Source organism: Oratosquilla oratoria, chromosome 14, assembly GCF_046742065.1.
Source record: "Oratosquilla oratoria isolate Oo_2021 chromosome 14, ASM4674206v1, whole genome shotgun sequence".
Taxonomy (NCBI): Eukaryota; Metazoa; Arthropoda; class Malacostraca; order Stomatopoda; family Squillidae; genus Oratosquilla; species Oratosquilla oratoria.
The window spans coordinates 53,097,628-53,123,742 of NC_134790.1; the positions used below are offsets into that span (position 1 = coordinate 53,097,628).

Genomic DNA, 26,115 nt, shown 5'->3' on the forward strand with positions numbered 1-26,115 from the left:
CCCTCATGCAGAAAAGTAGATGGGGAGAAATCCCTTCGGGCTGCGTCAAATTTTTTCTCATACATACTTCCTCACCTCCCATCCCCCACCCACTCCCCCTCATGCATCACAGCATCATCTATACACAACCCTTCTCCATTCACCCCTATCTTCTGTCCTCTCCCGTCCTTCCTCCACAGACATTCCTCTCTTTTGTAATGCCCCTTTCACCCCATCCATCCATCTCATCCTAGGATGCCCCCTCATATTCACTCCTTCCACCTCTGCATTCCATTCTTCTTTTACTAATCTTTCTTCACTCATTCTTTCCATGTGTCTAAACCATCCTAATACTCTTTCATCAACCCTATCTCCCAGCTCCCTTTCCACCCCTGTTCTCTTCCTCACCTCTTCATTTCTCATTCTATCCAGCCTAGTAACCCCTATCATACTTCTCAGACACCTCATCTCAAACACATTCAAACTCCTCTCTTCCTCTCTCATGTTACAAGTTTCTGCTCCGTACAATGCTGTTGGCACAATCACTCCTTCATATAACCTCTTAGCATCCATTCCCAGATGTCTATTTCTCATTACACTTTGTAATTCAAGGCATTTACTCACTTCTCTCAATCTACATTCTACCTCCACCTCCACTCCTCCCTTTCCTGCCACATTCGCACCCAAGTATCTAAAACTGTCCACTTCCTCCAGTCACTCTCCCTTAATGCTCACTTCCAGTCTACTGCCACTTTCACCCCTTGTACATCTCATCACCTTACTTTGGCCCACATTTATCTTCAGCTTCCTTCTTTCACACACCTCAAACTCTGTCACTAACTTCCTCAATCCCTCCTCTGATCCTGCTTCAAGTGCAGTGTTGTCCGCAAACAACAACTGGCTCACCTCCCACTTTTCTCCATTTTCTTTAATCATCTCCAACCCCTGACCCACTACCCTTGCATTCACCTCTCTCACCACCCCATCCATGTAAAGATTGAACAGCCAGGGCGACATAACACATCCCTGACGAAGTCCCACCTTTACCTCAAACCATTCACTGTCTCCATTTCTAATCCTAAAACAAGCTCTACTACTCTCATAAAAACTCTTGACTGCTCTTAACAGCTTTCCTCCTATCCCATATATCTGCAGTACCTCCCACAGTGCCTTCCTGTCTACCCTGTCGTAAGCCTTTTCCAGATCCATAAAAGCCAAAAAAACATCCTTACCTTTTCCTATAGCTTTCTCACATATCTGTCTTACCACAAAAATCTGATCTACATGCCCTGTACCTGTCCTAAAATCACACTGTTCCTCACCAATTACTCCCTCTGTTCCTCTCCTAATCCTCTCAATCAAGACCCTCCCATAAGCCTTCCCAACTACACTCAACAAGCTGATCCCTCTGTAACTACTACACTCACACTTGTCCCCCTTTCCCTTGTAAAGCAGAACTATACAGGCACTCCTCCAGTCCTCTGGCACTCTACCCTCTCTTAAACAACATTAAATAACCTCAACGGCTAGTCCACCACAACTGTACCTCCTTTCTTCAGACATTCTGCATGGCATCCATCCAGACCAGGTGCCTTACCTGCTTTCATCATCTTAACAGCTGCTTTCACTTCATCCTTCCCTATTTCCTCCATTTTCCTAACTCATCACAGTCATTTTCTTAGCTCTTCCCACTGCAACTACCTTTACCTACATATCCTCCTTCACATTTAGCAACTCCCTAAAATACTCTGCCCACCTTCCTCTCACTGCCTTCTCTTCCATTATCATCTCTACATCTTCACCTTTTACCTTTTCTTCTCCACTTGATTTGCATCCTTGATTCGCTGCATGTTATTGTGGCAAAGTAGCATGCAGTTGATACTTTAAGATCTATATGGGACACCCCTACGGACCAAAGCCACACATCATTTTTGTCTGTGATAGAGGAAAACTCTATTCATAGAGAAATTATGACACTTATACTATGACTATCCCTCTGTTATGCTGTTCCCTAACCCCTTGTTACTGTCCTGTACCATTTCTCTGAATATTCATTTCCTTTTTTCACCTACCCTGTGGTGGGGGAAGAGAATGCTACCACTAAGTCTTTCTACTTGAGTCATAAAAGGCAACAAAAAACAGGATGGGGGATGGGATTAGGAGTCCTACTACCTCTAGCCCCAAAAGGGGACATTCCTAAAAAAAAAAAAAAAAAAAAAAAAAAGGCATAAGAGGGTCTGGGACTTTTCCAACCAGTACCCTAAGGTTTGGGTCTTTTAATGTGCGTGGATATGGTACAGATGAGAGTAAAAGGGAAGAGATAGGCAGTATGTTTATCAGAAGAAAGATGGATGTTCTGGCTTTGAGTGAAACTAAAATGAAAGGAAAGGGGAACTGTGAGTTTGGGAGTGTAGCTTGGAGGTACTCAGGAGTGAAGAGGGGACGAGGGAGAGAAGGGGTGGATATACTAGTAAGTGAAGAGATAAGAAAGCGGGTAGTGGAGTGGAAGGAGGTGTCATCAAGGTTGATGTGGATGAAGGTGAAGCTAGGAAGGGGAGATGTGTGTTTTTGTAAGTGTATATGGACCTGGTAGTGAGAAAAGCATAGAGGAATGGGAGGCTTTTTGGGTAGATATAAATGAGTCCATAGATGGATTAGGGAGAAATGTCAATGTAGTTGTATTGGGAGACCTTAATGCTAGGGTAGGAAATGAACCAATAGACAGAGTGATTGGGAAGTATGGAGCTCGAGGTAAAAATCGTAGTGGAGAAATGATGGTGGAGATGTGTCTTGAGGATAGCAAATACAGTGTTTAGGAAGAAAGTCAAGCATAAGTACACATGGGAGAGGGTGGTGGATTGAAGGGTGGCAGATAGAGCATTAATGGACTCTATAGTGGTGACCAGGAGTATGGTAGGAAGAGTTAAGTATGTACGTGTTCTAAGGGGAGAGAGTGGGGGAATATCAGATCATTTTCTGGTGGAAGGTAAATTGAGAGTGGAGAATAAGTGGAGAAAGAGGAAAAGGGCAGAAGGTAGGGAGGTACTTAGAGTGAACTGCTTGAATGAGAAAAAAAAGGAGAACGAGTATAAGAAGCTGAAAGAGGAGTGGGAGGGAGTAAAGGATAGATTAGAACTAGGAGTGGAGGAGGAATGGGAATGGTTCAAGGAGGGAGTCATAAGGTGTGCAAAGATGGTGTGTGGAACAAGGAGGGCGGGAGGAAATAGAAAGAAGGGTAGTGAGTGGTGGGATGAGGAAGCAAAGAAAGGTGTAGAAGAGAAGAAGCAGGCATTCATAGATTGGCTACAGATTAGGATGAGGGAAGATTATGAGAGGTACAAAGTAAAGAGAAAGGAAGTTAAGCATAAGATAAAGGAAGCAAAGAGGAGAGCAGATGTGAAATGGGGTAAGAGTATGACAAAATTTTGAAAGTAATAAAATGATGTTTTGGAAGGAAATTAAAAGAGAAAGAGGAGGCGAATCAAGTAGAGAAGAAAAGGTAAAAGGTGCAGATGGAGAGATGATAATGGAAGAGAAGGCAGTGAGAGGAAGGTGGGCAGAGTATTTTAGGGAGTTACTAAATGTGAAAGAGGATAGGGAGGAAAAGGTGGTTGCAGTGGGAAGCGCCAAGAAAATGAGTGATGAGTGAGGAAAATGGAGGAAATAGGGAAGGATGAAGTGAAAGCAGCTGTTAAGATGATGAGAGCAGGTAAGGCACCTACAAAGGATTACAAAGGCGGAGCATGCCGACAGGAGACCTTTTGGTCCATATCTAGGTCGGATGCGAAAAAAATCATAATAATAATAAAATAATAAATAAAAACTATAATGTTGTAAATAACAAATAAAATACATAAATAAATGCATAGGTATAGTCAAATAATAAACAAACAGGTAAATAGTAAATAATAAAAAATTGACATATAACTAATAATAAATGAAAATCAGACAGACAAATGACAACAAAACAAAAACAAATAATATAAAATAAATTATAATCATTACAGCATCTTGCTTAGGTGTTTATCTAAATGATTCTTAAAGCTTCGAACTGAACTACATTGCACTACCTGTGCAGGAAGTTTATTCCATTCATTAACTACACGGTTGGCAAAGTTGTTTCTACCCACTTCCAAATTGAATCTATATCCGGACAGTTTGAGACCATTGTTTCTTGTCTGATTCTCATTCAATGTGAAAATTTTGTCACTTTTGATGTTGTCAATTCCCTTTAAAATCTTAAAGACCTGTATCAAGTCACCTCTGAGTCTACGCTTTTTTAGGGAAAACAGATTCATATGTTATAGTCGATTTTCGTATGATTTATTTTTGATATTTGGAATCAGTTTTGTTGCTCGCCGTTGTACTTTTTCCAGTCTGTCAATGTCTTTAATGAGATTCGGTGACCATACGGAAACAGCATATTCCAAATGTGGATGAACTAACGATTTATATAGCTTGTTAATGAGTGATGGACTTTTGAAATCAAAATATTGTGCAATCAGTCCTAGAATCTTATTTGCTTTCTCAGAGGCTGAAATACACTGCTTGGATGATTTGAGGTCGTTACTGATAATTACGCTGATATCTTTTTCACTATCCACTTTTGTTAACGACTTTCCAAATAACTTGTAATCGTACTTACTGTTATTTTTACCCATGTGCATTACCTTGCATTTACTTGTGTTAAATTTCATTAGCCACTTTTCAGACCATTGCTGTAATTGCTCTAAATCTTCTTGAATATCTAATTGGTTTGAGTGATCATTTGCCACTCCGCACAGTTTTGTATCATAAGCAAATTTGGAAACAGTAGATTTTAGTCCATGGTCTATATCATTTATATATACTATGAATAGAAGTGGTCCAAGAACGGAACCCTGAGGAACTCCACTTGTAACATTTTTCCATCTAGAAGTTTTTCCATTTAAAACAACTCTCTGTTTTCGAACATTCAACCAATTACTAGTCCAACCTAATAGGCTACCACTTATTCTGTGTAAAGCTAATTTAGTAAGTAGTCTTTCGTGTGGGACGGTATCAAAAGCTTTTACAAAGTCTAGATATATTAAATCTATATTGTTTCTTTTGTCATAATTCGAGATATCTGTGTTGTAGAATTCAAGTAAGTTAGTCACGCAAGAACGTTTCCGTCTGAAACCATGCTGGCTATCATCAAACGGTTACTTTCTAAATGATGTTCGATAGCATCTCTGATGATAGTTTCCATTATTTTTCCTACGATTGAAGACAAACTTATAGGCCTACAGTTATTTGGCTTCTTTTTGTCACTTTTTTGAATATGGGAGTAACGTTAGCTAGCTTCCATTCTCTTGGGACATCTCCGGATATGATGGATTTCTTGAAAATAATTTCTAATGGAACAACAATCTCGTTTTTCATTTCCTTTAAGATTCTTGGATGCCAACCGTCAGGCCCTGGTGTTTTAATTTTTTCTTTTGTTATATTTACAGGTAGTAAGTTTACCCTAGACTTTTCACAGGTTTCAGTTTGGAATTCACTTTGAGGTGTTTCGTTTACGAATACCGAGCTAAAATAATTGTTTAAGATATTACACATTCCTTCATTTGAATATTCAAGTTGACCGTCAGCAGATAATAGTGGACCAATGTGATTCCTAACAACCTTTTTATCTCTAATGTAACTATAGAATTCTTTGGGATTCTCTTTGGATTTATCAACGATGTTCATTTCGTATTGTCGTTTTCTTTTTCTCATTGTCTTTTTTAAATCTCTCTGTATTGATACATAACTTTCATAGTCATAGATGCACCCGAGCACTTATATTTCTTATAAGCCTGTCTCTTTTTAGCAATACTTTTTCAGTTTCTTTGTCGAGCCATTTTAGGCGAGCCTGATTTGGGGGACGTCTGTCCTTAAAAGGAATGTAAGTTTGAATCATCTTAGTGAGCGTATTTTGAAATATTTCCCACATCTGATCTACAGGTCTTTCGTTTAATTTTGCCTCCCAATCTGTAAGCTGAAGCTCCTGACGTAGTCCTATGAACTGAGCTTTACTGAAATCGGGTATTTTAGAAACGCAAGTATCTGTTCTAAAATTGTTTAGGAGTTTGAATCTAAGTAAGTTGTGATCGCTATTTGCAACAGATTCACTGACTTCTACATCAGTTACCATGCTTTCGCGGCTAGTGATCAATAGATCGAGTAAGTTTCCATATCTTGTGGGCTCTTTTACATGCTGAATTAAGTAATTGTCACCAAGAAAATCAATCAAGCGACTACCTATATGGCCATGTTCAAGGGTCATCCAATCAATGTCAGTAAAATTGAAATCACCCATTATCAATAAATCCCGGTTGCAGAAACTAGACAGTTCTTGAAATAACAGTTTGTCATCTGCTAATGATAATGTCTTTGGCCTATAACACCCATATTCATTTTTTGTCCATTTGTTTGGGTTAACTCAACCCACAAACTATCATATGCATCCTGTTTCACTTTCTCTAAAACACAAGCATGAACATTGTTTTTAACATACAACAGAACACCCCCACCTTTCTTGTGGTTTGTATCCTGATGAAAGTGTTTAAATCCCGCAATATTAAATTCAGCTTCAAACTCTGTACCATTGAACCATGTCTCAGTTATTCCTATCATATTGAGATTTTCGCTTTTGACATACGCCTGTATTTCTTGAAATTTGTTCCTAATACTATGAGCATTAAAGTATATGGTTTTAAGAAACTCGTGATTATTACTTTTTGACACATTTTGAGTTTCAATATAATGTCTTACATTATCATTTTGTTTTTTATTTATACCTTGCTCTATATTATTATTTGGTCTTTCATTGACATTCAATGCCTCATTAACATTTCTCGCATCAAAATTAACATTAGCATTTCCCCCATCACGGACATCTGGTCGATCACGGTCATCCGATCTCTTTTGTACATTTTGTCCCCCTACGTCACCGTGATTCACGCCGGCCTCCCGTCTGGTCTGGATGGATGCCATGCAGAATGTCTGAAGAAAGGAGGTACAGTTATGGTGGACTGGCTGGTGAGGTTGTTTAATGTTTGTTTAACCACTTCCATACGGTGACGCCTACGTAGGCGGCATGAGGAGCAAGTGGGTACTCGATGATGCCGACGTCAGCATCTTGTTTATATTTATTGTAGTCGTACCTATGTAATTTCCATTCTCTCTAAACCGCCTTCATCAATTTTCTATGGTTATCAAAATACACGGGTGAAAGAGAACGAACGATTGAGCACTGACTTTATTTTTTATAATGCGATTATTATGACGCAACATCGCACGTCGGGCAGCTAATGCTGCCAGACATGTGATGTGCCCCAGAGTGAAGAGGTTAAGAGAGGGTAGAGTGCCAGAGGACTGGAGGAGTACCTGTATAGTCCTGCTTTACAAGGGAAAAGGGGCCAAGTGTGAATTATTAGAAATTACGTAAAAGGTGACGTCATATTGAACTCGTTTATTGAACTCTAGAAGTTTAATTTCATTAAAGTAATAGATATGTATATTTAAATTATTGGATAAAATCTGAATAATTAATAATGTTAATGATCAATTGCTACTGATAATTTGTAGTCTATTGAAAAATTTAAACATTTGAAATAAATACCGAAAATTCTGGTCGGTGAAAAGTAAACAATGGTCGCGAAAATTATAGATATTGCGTGTGGCCTGCGGCCAGTTCATTCAAATACTTGTTTTCGTGAAGTCAAGACGCTTAGAATTTGTGTCAACTGAAACTACAGAAAATCAATTTCGGAGGAACATTTACTCCCAACTGTAAAGAGAAACCTCTCTTTAAAGCATAAGATTACGTTACAATTGAAAATAACGGATAAACTTAATAAGGCGAAAGGGACGTAAGTATAACTCGGCCGAGTTAAAACCGGTCTCTCGAAAATCCGCCTTTTCTATAAATTACATCTGAAATTCAAGAAGAAGTTAAGATTGAACTTTCTCATTTTGAATTAGTTTAACTAAAGTAAGAATTATTCGTTTGGATAAGGAAAACATCCTTTTCCAATAGAATGTAGTAGTTTCAGAGGGAACAGCTTGTTGAGTGTAGTTGGGAAGGCTTATGGGAGGGTCTTGATTGAGAGGATTAGGAGAGGAACAGAGGGAGTAATTGGTGAGAAACAGTGTGGGTTTAGGACAGATAGGAGTTGTGTAGATCAGATTTTTGTGGTAAGACAGATATGTGAGAAAGCTATATGAAAAGGTAAGGATGTTTTTTTGGCTTCTATTGATCTGGAAAAGGCTTATGACAGGGTAGACAGGAAGGCACTGTGGGAGGTACTGCAGATATATGGAATAGGAGGAAAGCTGTTAAGAGCAGTCGAGTTTTTACGAGAGTAGAGCTTGTTTTATAATTAGAAATGGAGACAGTGAATGGTTTGAGGTAAAGGTGAGACTTCGTCAGGGATGTGTTATGTTGCCCTGGCTGTTCAATCTTTACATGGATGGGGTGGTGAGAGAGGTGAATGCAAGGGTAGTGGGTCAGGGGTTGGAGATGATTAAAGAAAATGGAGAAAAGTGGGAGGTGAGCCAGTTATTTGCTGACGACACTGCGCTTGTAGCAGGATCAGAGGAGGGATTGAGGAAGTTAGTGACAGAGTTTGAGAAGGTGTGTGAAAGAAGGAAGCTGAAGATAAATGTGGGCCAAAGTAAGGTAATGAGATGTACAAGGGGAAAGAGTGACAGCAAGCTGGAAGTGAGCATTAAGGGGGCCGTTGCGCTCGAAAACGAACTTCGTTAATTATGATCGGAATTTCGCGAATTTAATGTGTTATATATACATATACTGAGATGTTCACCACCAATTTTCATATAATTTGGTTGAAAAACAATGAAGTTATTAATAAAAAAACGTTTTTTGACCAATTACAAATTTTCTATCTCATTTATCCATTGACTGAGCATGCTGAAAAAAATACCACAAATGCTCTATAGCAATACCTAAAAAACAATCGTACAGTTTTTGGAATTTCCTCTTAGTTTAGGAGAAAGAATTTTTTTTTTTTTTAATGTCATTCTTTTTTTTTAATACAATATGTCGACTCTATCACAAAAAATTAAAAACCCCACGATAAAAAGTTTGCAAATTTATTCAGCTTTCAAATGATCCAAACCCCATTAAAATCGGCAAAGTAGTTACGGGGTATTGGCTGCTTGTTAGTGTTGCAAAGTAGCATGCAATTGATACTTTAGGGTCTATATGGGGCACCCCTATGGACCAGAGTCACACATTATTTTGTCTATGATAGAGGAAAACTCTGTTCATAGAGAAATTATGTCACTTTTATACTACGACAGTCCCTCCGTTCTGCTGTCCCCCAACCCCTTGTTGCTGTCCTGTACCATTTCTCTGAGTATTCTTTTTCTGTGGTGGGGGAAAAGAATAGTGCCACCAAGTATTCCCACTTGGATCGTAAGAGGCGAGAAGAAAGGGACGGGGATTGGGACTAGGCATCCTTCTCCTTGTAGCCCCACAGGGGACATTCCTAAAAGAAAAAGTAAAGGCATAAGAGGGTCTGGGAATTTTCCGACCAGCACCCTAAGGTTTGGGTATTTTAATGTGCGTGGATGTGGTACAGATGAGAGTAAAAGGGAAGAGATAGGTAGTATGTTTGTGAGAAGAAAGATGGATGTGTTGGCTTTGAGTGAAACTAAGTTGTTGTTGTTGTTGTCGTTCCCTAGACTGTCTATCCGAGCAGTCCCGTCTCCCCAAGGAAGGCCACAGCCGAAACTGGGTTTTCCCACAAATCCTTTATAGAGTGTATGTTGTGTTGTTTGCGTGTATGATTGTGTATAATGCAGTCTTCCATTATGTGTTGTATGGTATGGGGTGAAGTGTTACATCCTGGGCAGCTGTTCACGACACGGTCGTCCAGCCTCTTCTGGTAGCTTAGAAGTGCTGGGTGGTGACCGCATCGCAGTCTGGCCAAGTGGACTCTGTCCTTACGTGGGAGAGAGGATTCAGAAGGGTCGATATCAGGGGGTCTGGCATGCAGCAGTGTGTTGTCTTTCAGTGTGTTAATGGAGCGGTGAGTGATATGATTATGAATATGTTTCCGGAGGCTGGTATTTGGTGGTTGTGGAGGAAGAGAAGAGAGTATCTGTGTGTAATAAAGGTCTTTGGGTGTAGTTTTAATGTTTCTTGGTGTGTGTGGGTGTTCTGCTATGTAGTGTAGCGGGTGTGATGTGTTTGTGGTGGCTGCAGCAAGTGTTTGTGTGCCTCTCATGTCGAGGTGGTCCTTGACTTTGAGGACTTTTGTTTCATGGTGTAAATGGTCTGTAGGTGATGTATTTGTGCAGCCTGTAATTGTTTTTAGGGCTTTGTTTTGTATGATTTGAAGGGTGTTGTGGTGTGTCTCACTGAGATTAGGAGCCCATGCAGGACTCGCATAATTCATCACTGAGCGTATGCATTGTTTGTATATTGTTATATTAGTTTCTTTGTTTTGTCCAAATGTTGTTCCAGTGATTGACTTAAGTGCGTTAAGTCTAGGTGTGCATTTGTTTTTTATGTTTGTGAGGTGTTGTTTGAAAGACATGGATGTATCGTATGTTACACCAAGAATTTTCGGTGTGTTTGTGTGTGGTATTAGAGTGTTGTTGATGTAGAGATGAGGTATGTATTTGTGTTCTTTTGTCCAGTTGGTGAGAAGTGTTGCTGTAGATTTGGTTGGAGCTATTTTGAGTCTGTTTGTGATGAACCATGTGTTGAGTGTGTCAAGGTAAGGCTGGATTATTTCTGCAGTTTTGTCTGTGTTACGATGTGTGCATGTGATTGTTATGTCGTCTGCGTAGGAAGAGATTTGTATTTCTGAGGTGTCTGGCGTGGGTAAGTCATGCATGTATAGATTAAATAATGTGGGGGATAGAACCGAGCCCTGTGGTACTCCGTTCTTAATGTTTCTGATGTGCGATGATTGGCCATTATATGACACATGAGCATTCCTGCCTGCCAGATAATTGGCCAGCCATCTTTTGGTGTTATTGTGCATGTCTGTGTTATAAATTTTATTTGTTAGGTTGTGGCGGGGGATAGCATCAAAAGCTTTACTAATGTCCAATGTTATAAGAAGTGTTCTGTGGTGGGGCCTATCTGAATTGATGCCATCTAAAATTCTTTGTGTGAGTTTTGTCAGAAGAGTGTTTGTGGAGTGTAGTGGCCTAAAACCGTGTTGTGAGTCAGCAAGGGGAATATATGGTGTGACAAGTTTAAGTATTAGGCGTTCAATGACTTTAGAGGGGGTGCAGAGAAGTGTGATTGGGCGGTGCGATGTTGGGATTGTTGGGTCTTTGTTCGGTTTTGGAATGGTGATTATTTTACCATGTTTCCAGATGTCGGGTATTGTGTTGTGTGAATAGCTGTAGTTTGCAATGTTTGTGAGTGCGTGTATACCTTGTGGTCCAATGTGTTTTAGGTGTATGTTGCTTATGTTATCAGGGCCACAGGCAGATGAGTGCTTGAGACTATGTAATATGAGTTTTGTCTGACTGTCTATGAAGGGTGTATAGTCTGAGTCTGTGGGAAAGTCTTTCTTACGTCGAATGGTGCGTCGGTCGTCAGGGTGAGATGTAAGATGGCTCGTCTGTGCAAAATGACGTATGAGTGCGTTTGCTTGTTGTCTGTTTGAGGGTAGATTATCTGTTGTTGTGATTATTGCAGCGTGAGAGCGTGTAGTGTTAGTGTTGGATAGTGTGATGCTGTTGAGTGTTTTGTAAGTTGAAAGGGAAGGGTGAGTATAATTTTGGGAGTGTAAGTGGGAGGTTATCAGGAGTGAAGAGAGGGCGAGGGAGAGAAGGGGTGGCTATTCTAGTAAGTGAAGAGATAGGTAAACGTGTAGTGGAGTGGAAGGAGGTTTCCTCAAGGATAATGTGGATGAAGGTGAAACTGGGAAAGGAGATGTGGGTCTTTGTAAGTGCATATGGGCCTGGCAGTGAAAAGAGTGTAGAAGAAAGGGAGGCCTTTTGGATAGATTTAAATGAGTGCATAGAGGATTTAGGGAGAAATATCAATGTAATAGTACTGGAAGACCTTAATTCTAGGGTCGGAAATGGTCCAATTGATGGAGTGGTTGGGAAATGTGGAATTCCAGGAAAGAATCGTAGTCTAGAGTTGATGTTGGAAATGTGTCTAGAAAGAGAGTTGATGAGAGCAAATACAGTGTTTAAGAACAAAGTCAAGCATAAGTACACATGGGAGAGGGTGGTGGATGGAAGGGTGGTAGATAGAGCATTAATGGATTATGTAGTGGTGAATAGGATTATGATAGAAAGAGTTAAGGATATACATGTGCTAAGGGGAGAGGGTTGGGGAATATCGGATAATTTTTTGGTGGAAGGTAAGTTGAGAGTGGAGGATAGATGGAGAAAGAGGAAAAGGACAAAAGGTAGGGAGGTACTTGGAGTGAACTCTTTGAATGAAAAGGAGGAGTACAAAAAGAAACTGAAGGAGGAGTGGGAGGGAGTGAAGGATAGAGTAGAGCTAGGTGTGGAGGAGGAATGGGGATGGTTCAAGGAGAGAGTCACAAAGTGTGCAAGGATGGTGTGTGGAACAAGAAGGACAGGAGGAAATAGAAGGAAGGGTAGTGAATGGTGGGATGAGGAAACAAAGAAGGTTGTAGAAGAGAAGAAGCGAGCTTTCACAGATTGGTTACAAAATAGGACGAGGGAGTCATTTGAGAGGTACAAAGAAAAGAAAAGAGAAGTAAAGCAAAAGGTAAAGGAGGCAAAGAGGAGAGCAGATGTGAAATAGGGTAAGAGTATGACAGAAAATTTTGAAAATAATAAAAAGATGTTTTGGAAAGAAATTAAGAGAGGAAGAGGAGGCAAATCAAGTAGAGAAGAAAAGGTGAAAGGTGCAGGTGGAGAGATGATAATGGAAGAGAAGGCAGTAAGAGGAAGATGGGCAGAATATTTTAGGGAGTTGCTAAATGTGAAGGAGGATAGGGAGGGAAAGATAGCTGCAGTGGGAAATGCTAAGAAAATGAGAGTGATGAGTGAGGAAAATGGAGAAATAAGGAAGGATGAAGTGAAGGCAGTTGTTAAGATGATGAAGGCAGGTAAGGCACCTGGTCTGGATGGATGCCATGCAGAATGTCTAAAAAAAAAGGAGGTACAGTGATGGTGGACTGGCTGGTGAGGATGTTTAATGTTTGCTGGAGAGAGGGTAGAGTGCCGGAGGACTGGAGGAGTGCCTGTATAGTTCCTCTTTACAAGTTGGTGACAGAGTTTAGGAGAGTATGTGATAGAAGAAAGCTAAAGATAAATGTGGGTAAAAGTAAGGTGATGAGATGTACAAGGGGTGAAAGTGGCAGTAGACTTGAAGTGAGCATTAAGGGAGAGCGACTGGAGGAAGTGGATAGTTTTAGATACTTGGGTGCAAATGTGGCAGGAAAAGGTGGAGTGAAGGTGGAGGTAGAATGTAGATTGAGAGAAGCGAGTAAATGCCTTGGTGGATTAAAGAGTGTAATGAGGAATAGACATTTGGGAATGGATGCTAAGAGAAGACTGTATGAAGGAGTGATTGTGCCAACAGCACTGTATGGGGCAGAAACATGGAACATAAGAGAGGAAGAGAGAAGGAGTTTGAAAGTGTTTGAGATGAGGTGTCTGAGAAGCATGATGGGGGTTACTAGGCTAGATAGAGTGAGAAATGAGGAGGAGGAGGAGAACAGGGGTGGAAAGGGAGTTGGGAGATAGGGTTGATGAAAGAGTATTAGGATGGTTTGGACACATGGAAAAAATAAGTGAAGAAAGACTAGTAAAAGAGGTATGGAAGGCAGATGTGGAGGGAGTGAACATGAGGGGACGTCCTAGGATGAGGTGGATGGATGGGGTGAAAAGGGCTTTGGGGAAGAGGGGAATGTCTGTTGAGGAAGGACGGAAGAGGACAGAAGATAGGGGTGAATGGAGAATGGTTGTATATAGATGATGCTGTGATGCATGAGGTGGAATGGGTGGGGGGATGGGGGGTGAGGTAGTATGTGTGAGCAAAATTTGACGCAACCCGAAGGGATTTCTCCCCATCTCCTTTTATGCATGGGGGGGACGGAGAGGGGGGGTCGCCGATTTAATGAAGCGGCCTTGCTGTGGATGTGCTGTGTCTTGCGACACTGCTTCTGACCCAGGGCAGTGGACAAGGTGCAGGGATGACCCGTCATTCCAGGAGGTGCTAAGATGAGAGGGAGGGTGGAGGGGTGTAGAGTGTATTTAGGGATGGAATGGGTGGGAATGATTTTATGCCTTTTCCTTTTTGGCTACCTCCCTTGTAAGGGGGAAAAAAACCTTGGTATATATACGTATGAAGTTCAAAATACATTTCCCTGCATTTTTTATATATTTTATTTAGATTTTTTTTCTCTGCGACAATCTTCATGCATTCTATGTCATTCACATGTTATTATAAAGTGTAGCTGGTACCTGGTCCCCCCTTTTACGAGGTATTAGCAGCTCAGAAGGTGAGGGTTTCAGGAGGCACCACCTCCCTCATTGTCGCCAGGTTCACGTACTAGAAAGCTCTCGGCTGGAAATCGGAGCTGAATGATAGTTTTCTCTTCCTCTTTCTGGTCTTTGGTGTCCCTTTCTGTTCTGTCTTTGTCTTGTTCCTCAAATGCTTTTGTAATGATGGGATTGACTCCAACCAAGTGAGAAAGATTATGTGTCCTTCCAAAGTTATGATCAATAACAGTCGCTCTTGTGACGAAAAGCACTCGGAGCGTTTCATTTGGAGAGGCACGTGATGGTACATCACGCATGCTCGATGTTTGCGGTGACATCATTTGAGAAAAGGGGATATGGAGGGGTAGAGGAGTGCGATATCGCGCAGTCAGCGTAGCCAAGCCTGGGTGCGCCCAGTAGCACTGCTATGAGTCATCTCCAGTAATAACCAAGGCAGAAGTACACTCTTTCTCAATAATTTGATTCAGTTTCTTAGCTTTCATGAAACGCACGTTTCTTCTTCGAATGTTTAGGCATTCTTGAAATGATTATAGCTTCAAATAAAAGTAAATAAAAGTTCTCCAAGGAGCGACAATTCGCTTTCTCTGCCTACTCACAATAATTCTCTCAGTTTACTCATGAGTGCGAAGTGCTATCCCCATGTGTAGGACAAGTTTCTAGCTAGTCTATATTAGTGAATAACAAAATACATCGCATTTGAGCCATTTTTAGTGCGATGAAATAACTTAGTCGAACATATATGCAGCGAAGGTGTACTGGGAAGTGGGGGGGGGGGGCTCAGAAAAATAGCCATAACTCCTTTATTTTTTGGTATTTCGCTGAAATATTTCAGGACTGGCTTGCCAAAGGCCACAAGATGACAGGGATTTTTTTTTTCGAATATTTCAATTTTTTTCGGAAATTCATCGCGACGGCCCCCTTAACCTCTTCCATACGGTGATGCCAACATAGGCGGTATGAGGAGCAAGTGGGTACTCGATGATGCCGACGTCGCCATCTTGATTATATTTACTGTAGTCGTACCTATGTAATTTCCATTCTCTCTAAACTGCCTTCATCAATTTTCTATGGTTATCAAAATACACGGGTGAAAGAGAACGAACGATTGAGCACTGACTATTTTTTATAATGCGATTATTATGAAGCAACATCGCACGTCGGGCAGCTAATGCTGCCAGACATGCGATGTGCCCCAGAGTGAAGAGGTTAAGGGTGAGAAACTGGAGGAAGTGAATAGTTTTAGATATTTGGGTGCAAATGTGGCTGGAAAGGGAGGAGTGGGGGTGGAGATAGAATGTAGATTGAGAGAAGCGAGTAAATGCCTTGGTGGATTAAAAAGTGTAATGAGAAATAAACATCTGGGAATGGATGCTAAGAGGAGGTTATATGAAGGAGTGATTGTGCCAACAGCATTGTATGGAGCAGAAACATGGAACATGAGAGAGGAAGAGAGAAGGAATTTGAATGTGTTTGAGATGAAATGTCTGAGAAGTATGATAGGGGTTACTAGGCTAGATAGAGTGAGAAATGAGGAGGTGAGGAGAACAGGGGTGGAAAGGGAACTGGGAGATAGGGTTGATGAAAGAGTATTGGGATGGTTTGGACACATGGAAAGAATGAATGAAGAAAGATTAGTAAATGAAGTGTGGTAGGAGTGAATATGAGGGGGCGTCCTAGGATGAGATGGATGGATGGGGTGAAAGGGGCATTACAAAAGAGAGGAAGGATGGGAGAGGATAGAAGATAGGGGTGAATGGAGAGGGGTTGTGTATGGATGATGCCGTGATGCATGAGGGGGAGTGGGTGGGGGATGGGGGGTGAGGAAGTATGTATGAGAAAGAATATGATGCAGCCCGAAGGGATTTCTTCCTGTCTTCTCCCTGTCTTCTCCTTTTCTGCCTGAGAGGACGGAGAGGGGGGTCGCCGAATTTATGAAGCGGCCTTGCTGTGGATGTGCTGTGTCTTGTGACACTGCTTCTGACCCAGGTCAGTGGACAGGATGCAGGAATGACCTGTCATCCAGGAGGTGCCGAGATAGAGGGTGGGGGAGGAAGGTGGAGGGGAGTGGAATATACAGGAAATGGAATGGGTGGGAGTGGTTACTATGGCTTTTTCTTTTTGGCTACCCTCTGTGTAGGGGAAAAATCCTATGGTATATGTATGTATGTTTGTACATGATTTGCCTCCTCTTTCTCTTTTAATTTCCTTCCAAAACATCAAAATTTTCTGTCATACTCTTACCCCATTTCACATCTGCTCTCCTCTTTGCTTCCTTTATGTTATGCTTAACTTCCCTTCTCTTTACTTTGTACCTCTCATACAATTCCCTCATCCTAATTTGTAGCCAATCTATGAATGCCTGCTTCTTCTCTTCTACACCTTTCTTTGCTTCCTCATCCCACCACTCACTATCAGTACCCTTCCTTCTATTTCCTCCCGCCTTCCTTGTTCCACACACCATCTTTGCACACCTTATGACTCCCTCCTTGAACCATCCCCATTCCTCCTCCACTCCTAGTTCTACTCTATCCTCTACTCCCTCCCACTCATCTCTCAGCTTCTTATATGCATTCTCCTTTGTTTTTGTTTTTTCTCTCATTTAAGCAGTTAACTCTACCTCCCTACCTTCTGCCCTTTTCCTCTTTCTCCACCTATTCTCCACTCTCAATTTACCTTCCACCAGAAAATGATCTGATATTCCCCCACTCTCTCCCCTTAGAACACGTACATCTCATTTCGGTGATTCGCTCGATCGGATTATGCATTTCTGGTCCTCCCAACCTTATTTTTTTATGTAAGACAATGGAAATTTAACACAATGTGCAGGGAAATGGGATGCATCTGTGACAGAAATTTCATTGAAATCCATTAAGAAATTTTTACACAACAGACGATTTACTTGCAATTTTGAGTTATTTTTTAAATAACGTTTATTTTTCCAAAAGTATGGGGAGAATAATGATTTCCTTTGGTGTACAGTTAGTAGACATCCAGATGTACCTAAACTAGTATACTCGTAATTATAAGTGAAAAAGAAAGTCAGCCTTACAGCAAATTAAAAAAAAAAAAAAAAAATCAACTTTGAAAAATTGTCAAAAATATATATCAAGTAGGTTAAGAATGAATTTATTAGTTTTGTTAGATATAAGTATCACGATCATTTTCCAACAAGAATGATCAAAATTGCTTATTTACACACGAAGTTATAGTTACTTTTGTGCAAAAAAACTAGTTTTGAGAAAATAGCATGTTTATGTTTATATATTCACTACTCCATAAAAGTGCCTCCAAAGAGTATCAAATGCACATATCTACTTACATAATCCTTTGACCATTTCTGGGAAGTAAGCAGCAGATGTTCATTACATTTCTTTTCTACCCATGCCAGCTGAGAATCGTGACAATCCTAACCTTCCATATCCTTCACATAATGAATGGTACACATGCATTACAATCCCTTTGCTAAGGTGAGTATTCTTGCACTTCTCAGGTTCAGAATGGAGCAAAATACTTCGGCAACTATCACATCTGACATATTTAGTTATGGAGTAGTGAATTTATAAACAAGAAATTTTTAAAACAGGATAGCACGTGGAGAAATGATGCACGCATACGCTGAACCCTTTTTCGATCGCACTGAGTGTGGTGACTGCTGCCTAACCTATCGTACAACAATATCAGAGTATAAAATTCTCAAAAAAAAAAAAAAAAGACAAAATACAAGGAAAAACCATAGCAAAGAAAGGGGCGTGGCTGACGGGCGGACCTTTAAATCTCTGGCCCTTTAAACCCGCCATTACCTGAGAAGGGTGGCGTTATATGTCTGGAAACCAGTCCCGCGGTGTTCAGGGACACCACACCAGTCCACACACGAAGTTTGACAAAATCGAATATTTTTCACCGAAATGAGAGGCAACCCCCTTAACTCTTCCTACCATACTCCTGGTCACCATTATATAGTCCATTAACGTTCTATCTGCCACCCTTCCATCCACCACCCTCTCCCATGTGTACTTATGCTTGACTTTCTTCCTAAACACTGCATTTGCTATCATCAACTCTCAAGACATATCTCCACCATCATTTCTCCACTACAATTTTTACCTGGAATTCCATACTTTCCAATCACTCCGTCTATTGGTTCATTTCCTACCCTAACATTAAGGTCTCCCAATACAACTACATTGACATTTCTTCCTAATCCCTCTATGCACTCATTTATATATACCCAAAAAGCCTCCCTTTCCTCTATGCTCTTCTCAGTACCAGGCCCATATGCACTTACAAAAACCCACATCTCCCTTCCTAGCTTCACCTTCATCCACATCAACCTTGATGAAACCTCCTTCCACTCCACTACCCGCTTACTTATCTTTTCACTTACTAGTATAGCCACCCCTTCTCTCCCTCGTCCCCTCTTCACCCGAGTACCTCCCAGCTACACTCCCAAACTCACAGTTGCCCTTTCCTTTCATTTTAGTTTCACTCAAAACCAGCACATCCATCTTTCTTCTCACAAACATATTGCCTATCTCTTCTCTTTTACTCTCATCTGTACCACATCCATGCACATTAAAAGACCCAAACCTTAGGGTACTGGTTGGAAAACTCCCCCAGACCCTCTTGCCTTTACTTTTTTTTTTTTTTTTTTTTTAGGAATGTCCCCTTTTGGGGCTAGAGGTAGTAGGACTCCTAATCCCTCCCCCGTCCCATTTTTTGTCGCCTTTTATGACTCAAGTGAAAAGACTTGGTGGTAGTATTCTCTTCCCCCACCACAGGGTAGGCAAAAAAAGGAAATGAATATTCAGAGAAATGGTACAGGACAGTAACAAGGGGTTGGGGGACAGCATAATGGAGGGATAGTCGTAGTATAAAAGTGTCATAATTTCTCTATGAACAGAGTTTTCCTCTATCACAGACAAAATGATGTGTGGCTCTGGTCCGTAGGGGTGCCCCATATAGACCCTAAAGTATCAACTGCATGCTACTCTGCCACAATAACATGCAGCCAATACCTCTAACAGAATTTTGAAGAAAAAAAAAGATGTAAAAGGAAGATAGTGTGAGAGGAAAAAGTACAAGGTGCAGATGGACAAATGATAATAAAAGTAAAGGTGGTAAGATGAAGATTGATAAATTATTTTATGAATTGAGTGATGTTTAAAGATCTAGCATAGGTTTAATGCAGCTGATAAAGTAATAGATTTTATTTGAATTAACATGAATCGGGTGCTCTACTGGAGCACAAAAACTAGTTTTATGTGGTGGATACCTTGGCACCTGTCATAATAATAAGACTTGGTAGCTACTCCCAAGCTTTAATCAACTAGAACACCTGGAAATACATTACAATATATAGTTTACACAATATATACATATATAATGAACATACAGGACTCATCATATGAGTAGACCACATAATTGAACAAGTAAGGGAAGGAAGCAACTTACGAGGAGAGTCACGACTGTTTCTCTAACCGGTCCCAGACAGAATGCGACAACGTAGCTAGTCAGCTTCCTCTACAGTTCACCCAGTATGACGCGCAACCAAAACAAACGACGTAGCCAGACAGACAGAGTATGACGCGCAAACAAACAAACGATTCGAAGTTCAATGACAAAATATGACACACTCCCCTCCTAAAAAGAAAAAGACAAGGTATTCTATAGGTATCTGTCCGGAGCCTTAGACACACGGGTTGACCTCCGTACTAGAGGTGTTGATGCATTCACCTCTACGTCAGCTTCTTGATGAAGTTCAGTGTTCTCTGGAACGTCAGGGAATATGGTAGTATGTACAGCCTCTGGTGACGAGGTAGAAGATGGTTCCAGATTTCCAGCAGGAGAGTAGTTGACCTGTCTTTTGGGATAAGGAGCCAAGTCGCGGACAGAAACTGTTGACTCCCGCCCATCCTGATGTCTAATATTAGCATAAGTTGGATTAACATCCAGAAGTTCGACTTGATCAACCAAAGGTTCATTTTTGTTTGCCCTAACGAATCTTCTCAGTAATACTGGACCTGGTGTCATTAGCCATGAAGGTAGAGAGCTTCCAGAGGAAGAACGACATGGAAAACCAAAGAAACATTCGTGGGGTGTGACATTTGTAGATGTAGACAGAAGGGATCTAAGAGAGTGCAGTACATCAGTAAGTACCAATTCCCAATGATGCTCGGGTAGGTCCCGCGACTTCAGGGCCAGCTGGATTGCCTTCCATATAATACCGTTGAGCTGTTCCACTTGTCCATTGCCGATAGGGTGATATGGGGTAGTTCGACTCGTAGCAACTCCTTTTTGTAAGAGGTAGGTTTTAAGATCCTTGGACATGAACGATGTTCCTAGATCAGAATGAATGTAATTAGGCATCCCACATAGGCTAAATACCTGTTCCAGGCATTTGATCACAGTTGTCGTATTCATATTGGGACATGGAAAAGCAAAGGGGAAATGGGAGTATTCATCTACAACAGTAAGTATATAGGAATTACGTGAGGCGGTTGGGAGAGGTCCTTTGAAGTCGATGCTTAACCTCTCCATAGGCTGAGTAGCCTTGATGAGTGTTCCTTCTTGAGGTCTATAGAATCTTGGCTTTACCTCTGCACAAATCTTGCAAGAAGTACAAACCTTCCTGACATCTTCAGTGGAAAAGGGGAGGTTTTTAGATCTCACAAAGTGCAGTAAACGAGTCACTCCTGGATGACATAGACCCTCATGTAGTTCAGTGAGAGTAGAAGACGCAGAGACAGTAGAATAACAGAAGGCTCGAGAGAAGGCATCTGGAACCACATTCTCTTTACCAGGACGATAATGTACGGTAGAACTGAAGGCAGCGAGTTCCATCCGCCACTCCTGGATCTTGGTATTCTTGATCTTTGTGCGTTTCTGGTTGTCGAACATAAAGGCTACCGAACGCTGGTCAGTAATAAGATCGAAATGTTGTCTAGAAAGGAAGTGGCCCCATTTACGGACAGCTTCAATTATAGTCATGGCCTCCTTTTCTACAATGTGATAACGTGTTTCGCTTCCTTGTAGAGTCCTAGACATGAAAGCTACTGGTCTCCCACCCTGGTTAAGCATAGCCGAAATGGCTACTTCGGAAGCATCACATTCGACTTCAAAGGGCAAGTTTTCATCCACAGAGCATAACGTTGTTCTTTCAAGTTCTAACTTGAGCAGACTGAAAGCCTGTAGAGCTTCTTTATCTAAAGGAAACTTCTTTGCACTAGCTAATGGTTTTACTTTGGTTGAAAAATCTTGTATCCATTTGGCATAGTAAGCAAACATACCCAGTGCTCTCTTTAAAGATCCCCGACTTGTGGGGGGTGGGAGTTCTTGTAGTGGTCGAAGCCTCCCGGGATCGGGTTTTATAATCCCATTTCCTACACAGTAACCAAGAATATTAATGGAGCGAACAGACTTAATAGTTTTAGAAGTATTGAGGGTTAAATTTCTGTTGTGGATGACTTCAAGAAAGTGTTGTACATTACGATCGTGTTCTTCTTGAGTGCGGCCAGCGATAGTTATACAGACGCTCCTCTACTTACATTCATTCGTTTTACGTTTTTCGATTTTATGTTTGAACTGACTGTAAAAAAAAAATTGTAATTTTTTTTTTTTTTTGAGTGAATTTCTTAGTTTAGCGCACTCTCCGTAGTTCAAACGATACTTGCGCATGACGCTGCGTCCATTGTTTACATTGCACAAACGACAAACTGAACATGCCTTGCCTCCTCCTCCTCCACCATCTCAATTTATGTTGCTTGAATTTAATTTATTTGAAATTAATGTTATTATTTTACAATGTTATGTGTATAATTAATGATTTAGGGGTGTTTTATAAGATACGGTAATAGAATTTACGGATGTATAGTACAGTAACAACTTACGTTCATTTTCAACTTAAGTTCGGCCGTTCGGAACGTATCTAAAACGTAAGTTGAGGAGCGTCTGTATTGTCAAGATATGGAAATGCACATTGTAAGTTTTCTTCTTTCACAAGCTTATCCATGGTTCGTTGAAAGACAGCTACCCCATTTGTCACTCCGAACGGAACCCTACAAAATTTATAGAGGCGTCCATTGGCCTCAAAGGCTGTGTATTTCTTGTCCGATTCTTTCAGCGGAATTTGGTGATATGCGCTTTTTAAGTCAAAAGTTGAGAACACATGGTATGCTGATAGTTCATTCACCATAGTGTCTATTCTTGGCAATGGATAAGCGTCTAGCTCTGTGTATAAATTCACAGTTTGTGAGTAATCCACACACATCCTCGTATTCTAGTTGATTAGATTGTCATAATAAGACTTGGTAGCTACTCCCAAGCTTTAATCAACTAGAACACCTGGAAATACATTACAATATACTGTATAGTTTACATAATATATACATATATAATGAACATATAGGACTCATCATATGAGTAGACCACATAATTGAACAAGTAAGGGAAGGAAGCAACTTACGAGGAGAGTCACGACTGTTTCTCTAACCGGTCCCAGACAGAATGCGACAACGTAGCTAGTCAGCTTCCTCTACAGTTCACCCAGTATGACGCGCAACCAAAACAAACGACGTAGCCAGACAGACAGACAGACAGAGTATGATGCGCAAACAAACAAACGATTCGAATTTCAATGACAAAATATGACAGCACCTTTTTGTCTTCCCCTTCCCTATTTAGTTTGTGCAGTTATTATTTTTATTATATTTATTTATTTATTTTTTACAATTACTCTTAGTATATATTTAAAAAATTAAGAACTACCTGTACCTATCATTTTCACATGATATTCTATTGAGAGGATTTGTTTCTGTGTGTAGGTGTCCTATTGAGGATGGTTTTGGTTCAACCTTTTATTACTCTGGTTTATTTTTTATTACATGTGAGGTGATTGTTTTGCATATTGTTTGGAACCGAAGCATAGACAAAGTCTTTCTTTTGAATTGTTTGAAAACTGTAATTAAAGTTTCTGTTGTCCAAAGCTAGTGCATGCAATGAATTTTAACCTTCTCATAATCTTCCTCCTCCTCCTCATTGCCCTTCTGTCCTTTACCTCATACCTTCTGACTCCTTTTATCTCTCTTTGTCTCTCTCTCTTTACTGTCTTTCCATTTGCTCCTCTATCCCCCTTTTCCTCCACCCTTCATTTCCTTCCCCATCACATTCTCTCCCTCTTCAGTCAGTTGTATCACTGTTTAGACAAATATGGTGTGCATTGTATGTGTGTGTGTTTGTTTTTGTTTTTCTGCCTTAGACTACTTTACATGTGATAAATTTGTAACAAACAGGAAGTGGTTGCTGATGACACCGCAGCCATCGATGTTGTCCTGCAGGCAGACAAGAAACGAACAGAGCTCATCAATGAGAGGGATGAATTAGAAGCTAACATGAAGAAGAAGAACAAGACTGTAGATATGGATCGTTTACAAGAAGTTTATGAAGAACTGAAAGCCATAGGTGCAGATAAAGCTGAACCAAAAGCAAGAAGGTGAGGAAAGAGATTAGTGTAAAGTTTTATTTGCACTGTTGGTAAGTGATCTATCTTCCACTCCCTCTACCCCTCCCATTGCAGCTCCTCATGGATGGCAGGTCATCCCTGCATCTGCCAACTGCCCTAGGTCAAATGCAGTGCAGCAAGACACTGTACATCCACAGCAAGGGCACATCACTTAATCAGCAACCCCCACTTCACCACCCCCTTGTGCAGAAATAGAAAAGACAGGGAGATATGTAAATGCTTGGTGGAGAGAAGCGTCGCCAAGGAAAATGCGATTAAAAGGGAGATTGGAATGGGAGATGAGAGCATTTTTTTTCATTGCATATGTTCATGATAAGTAGTGAGGAAAGGGAAGCATTTTGCATTTATTTTAAATGTAGAAAAATTTGGAAGAAATGTGAATGTAATAGTTTTGGTGGGTCTTTTGCTATAGTTGGAGATGATCAGATGTATGGAGTAGTAGGGAGGAATGGATGATAGGAAGGAATGATAAGAGAGAGATACATACATACATACATATACCAAGGCTTTTTCCCCCTTACAAGGGAGGTAGCCAAAAAGGAAAAGGCATAAAATCACTCCCACCCATTCCATCCCTGAATACAGTCCACACCCCTCCACCCTCCCTCTCATCTTAGCACCTCCTGGATGACGGGTCATCCCCACACCTTGTCCACTGCCCTGGGTCAGAAGCAGTGTCGCAAGACACAGCACATCCACAGCAAGGCCGCTTCATTAAATCGACGAGCCCCCCTCTCCGTCCCCCCATGCATAAAGGAGAAGACGGGGAGAAATCCCTTCAGGCTGCGTCAAAATTTGCTCACACATACTACCTCACCCCCCATCCCCCCACCCATTCCACCTCATGCATCACATCATCATCCATATACAACCATTCTCCATTCACCCCTGTCTTCTGTCCTCTCCCGTCCTTCCTCAACAGACATTCCCCTCTTCCCCAAAGCCCCCTTCACCCCATCCATCCACCTCTTCCTAGGATGTCCCCTCATGTTTACTCCCTCCACATCTGCCTTCCATACCTACAAGAGAGAGATGTGCATTGAGAAAGAAAATATGGTAGCACACTAATGTTTAAGAAGAAAGTCAAGCATATGTGGGCCAGGGTGGTTGGTAGGAAGGTAGTTGGGTCAGTGTTCATGGACTATGGAGTGGTGCCCAAAAGGAGGGTTGGAAGAATATTGGATGAAAATGTGGAAAGGGCAGTGAATTATCAGATATCTGGTGGAAGTGAAATTGAGAATAGAAGTTAGATGAAGAAAGAAATGTGAAAGAGGTAAATAAAAGCTGAAGATAAAGAAATTGAATGGGAAAGAAAAAGAAAACCAGGCAAAGCTGAGAGAAGTATGGGATGTAGTGAAGGATAAATGTGTATGTTTCAAAGAAGAGATGCTAAAGTGTACAAATATGATAATGGAAATGAAGGCAGTAAGGGGGAGATAGGTAGAATATTTTTAGGAGCTATTGAATGTAGAGGAGGATAGAGAGGGTTTGATTGTGACAATACAAGATGTGTGGTAAATGAATGAGGTGGGATTGGCAAATAATAATACCATAGGAAAAGATACACAAAGAGCATTGAGAGATGAAAACTGGTAAAGCACTTTGGTTAGGTGGTAGTCTTGTGATGTGTGTAATAAAGTAAGGAATAGTTATAGTGGTAAGGCCAATGAAATTGTTTATTGTGTACTTATGAGAAGGAAATATACTAGTGGGCTAAGTATATTTAGTTCCATTATACAAGGGACAAGGGGATAAGTATGAATGCAATAGTTTTAGAGGAACCAGTCTGTCAAGCGTTATTGGTAAGACATATAGAGGTTAACTGAGAGGATTAGTAGGGGAACAGGGAGTAATTAGGAAAGAGCAGTATTAGTTTAGGAAGAGGGTGTGTAGATTTTTGTAGTAATATATGTGAGAAGTTTTTGGCAAAGGGTAATGATCTCTTGAAATTTTAGGGATTTGTAGGTGTATGACAGGCGTTATGGAGTTTGTTGCTGATGTATGGGATAAAGGAGTTACATATACCAAGGGGTTTTTCCCTCTTAAAAAGGGGTAGCCAAAGTCAAAGGTATAAATAAAGGAGTTGAGTGTGGTAAAAGTTTTTGCATGAATAGTATATTCCCATACTGGGG

The 26,115-nt window shown here is 40.8% G+C and overlaps 1 protein-coding gene across 1 annotated transcript in view; it reads left to right on the top strand.

Moving 5' to 3' along the window:
- LOC143032873 (ATP-binding cassette sub-family F member 1-like) overlaps positions 1–26,115 on the top strand; it is a 136,052-nt gene that overhangs the window by 69,551 nt on the left and 40,386 nt on the right. The window contains exon 5 of the mRNA XM_076198063.1: positions 23,754–23,953. Within this exon, the coding sequence (XP_076054178.1) occupies positions 23,754–23,953 (200 nt within the window). The remainder of the gene's footprint in view (positions 1–23,753; positions 23,954–26,115) is intronic.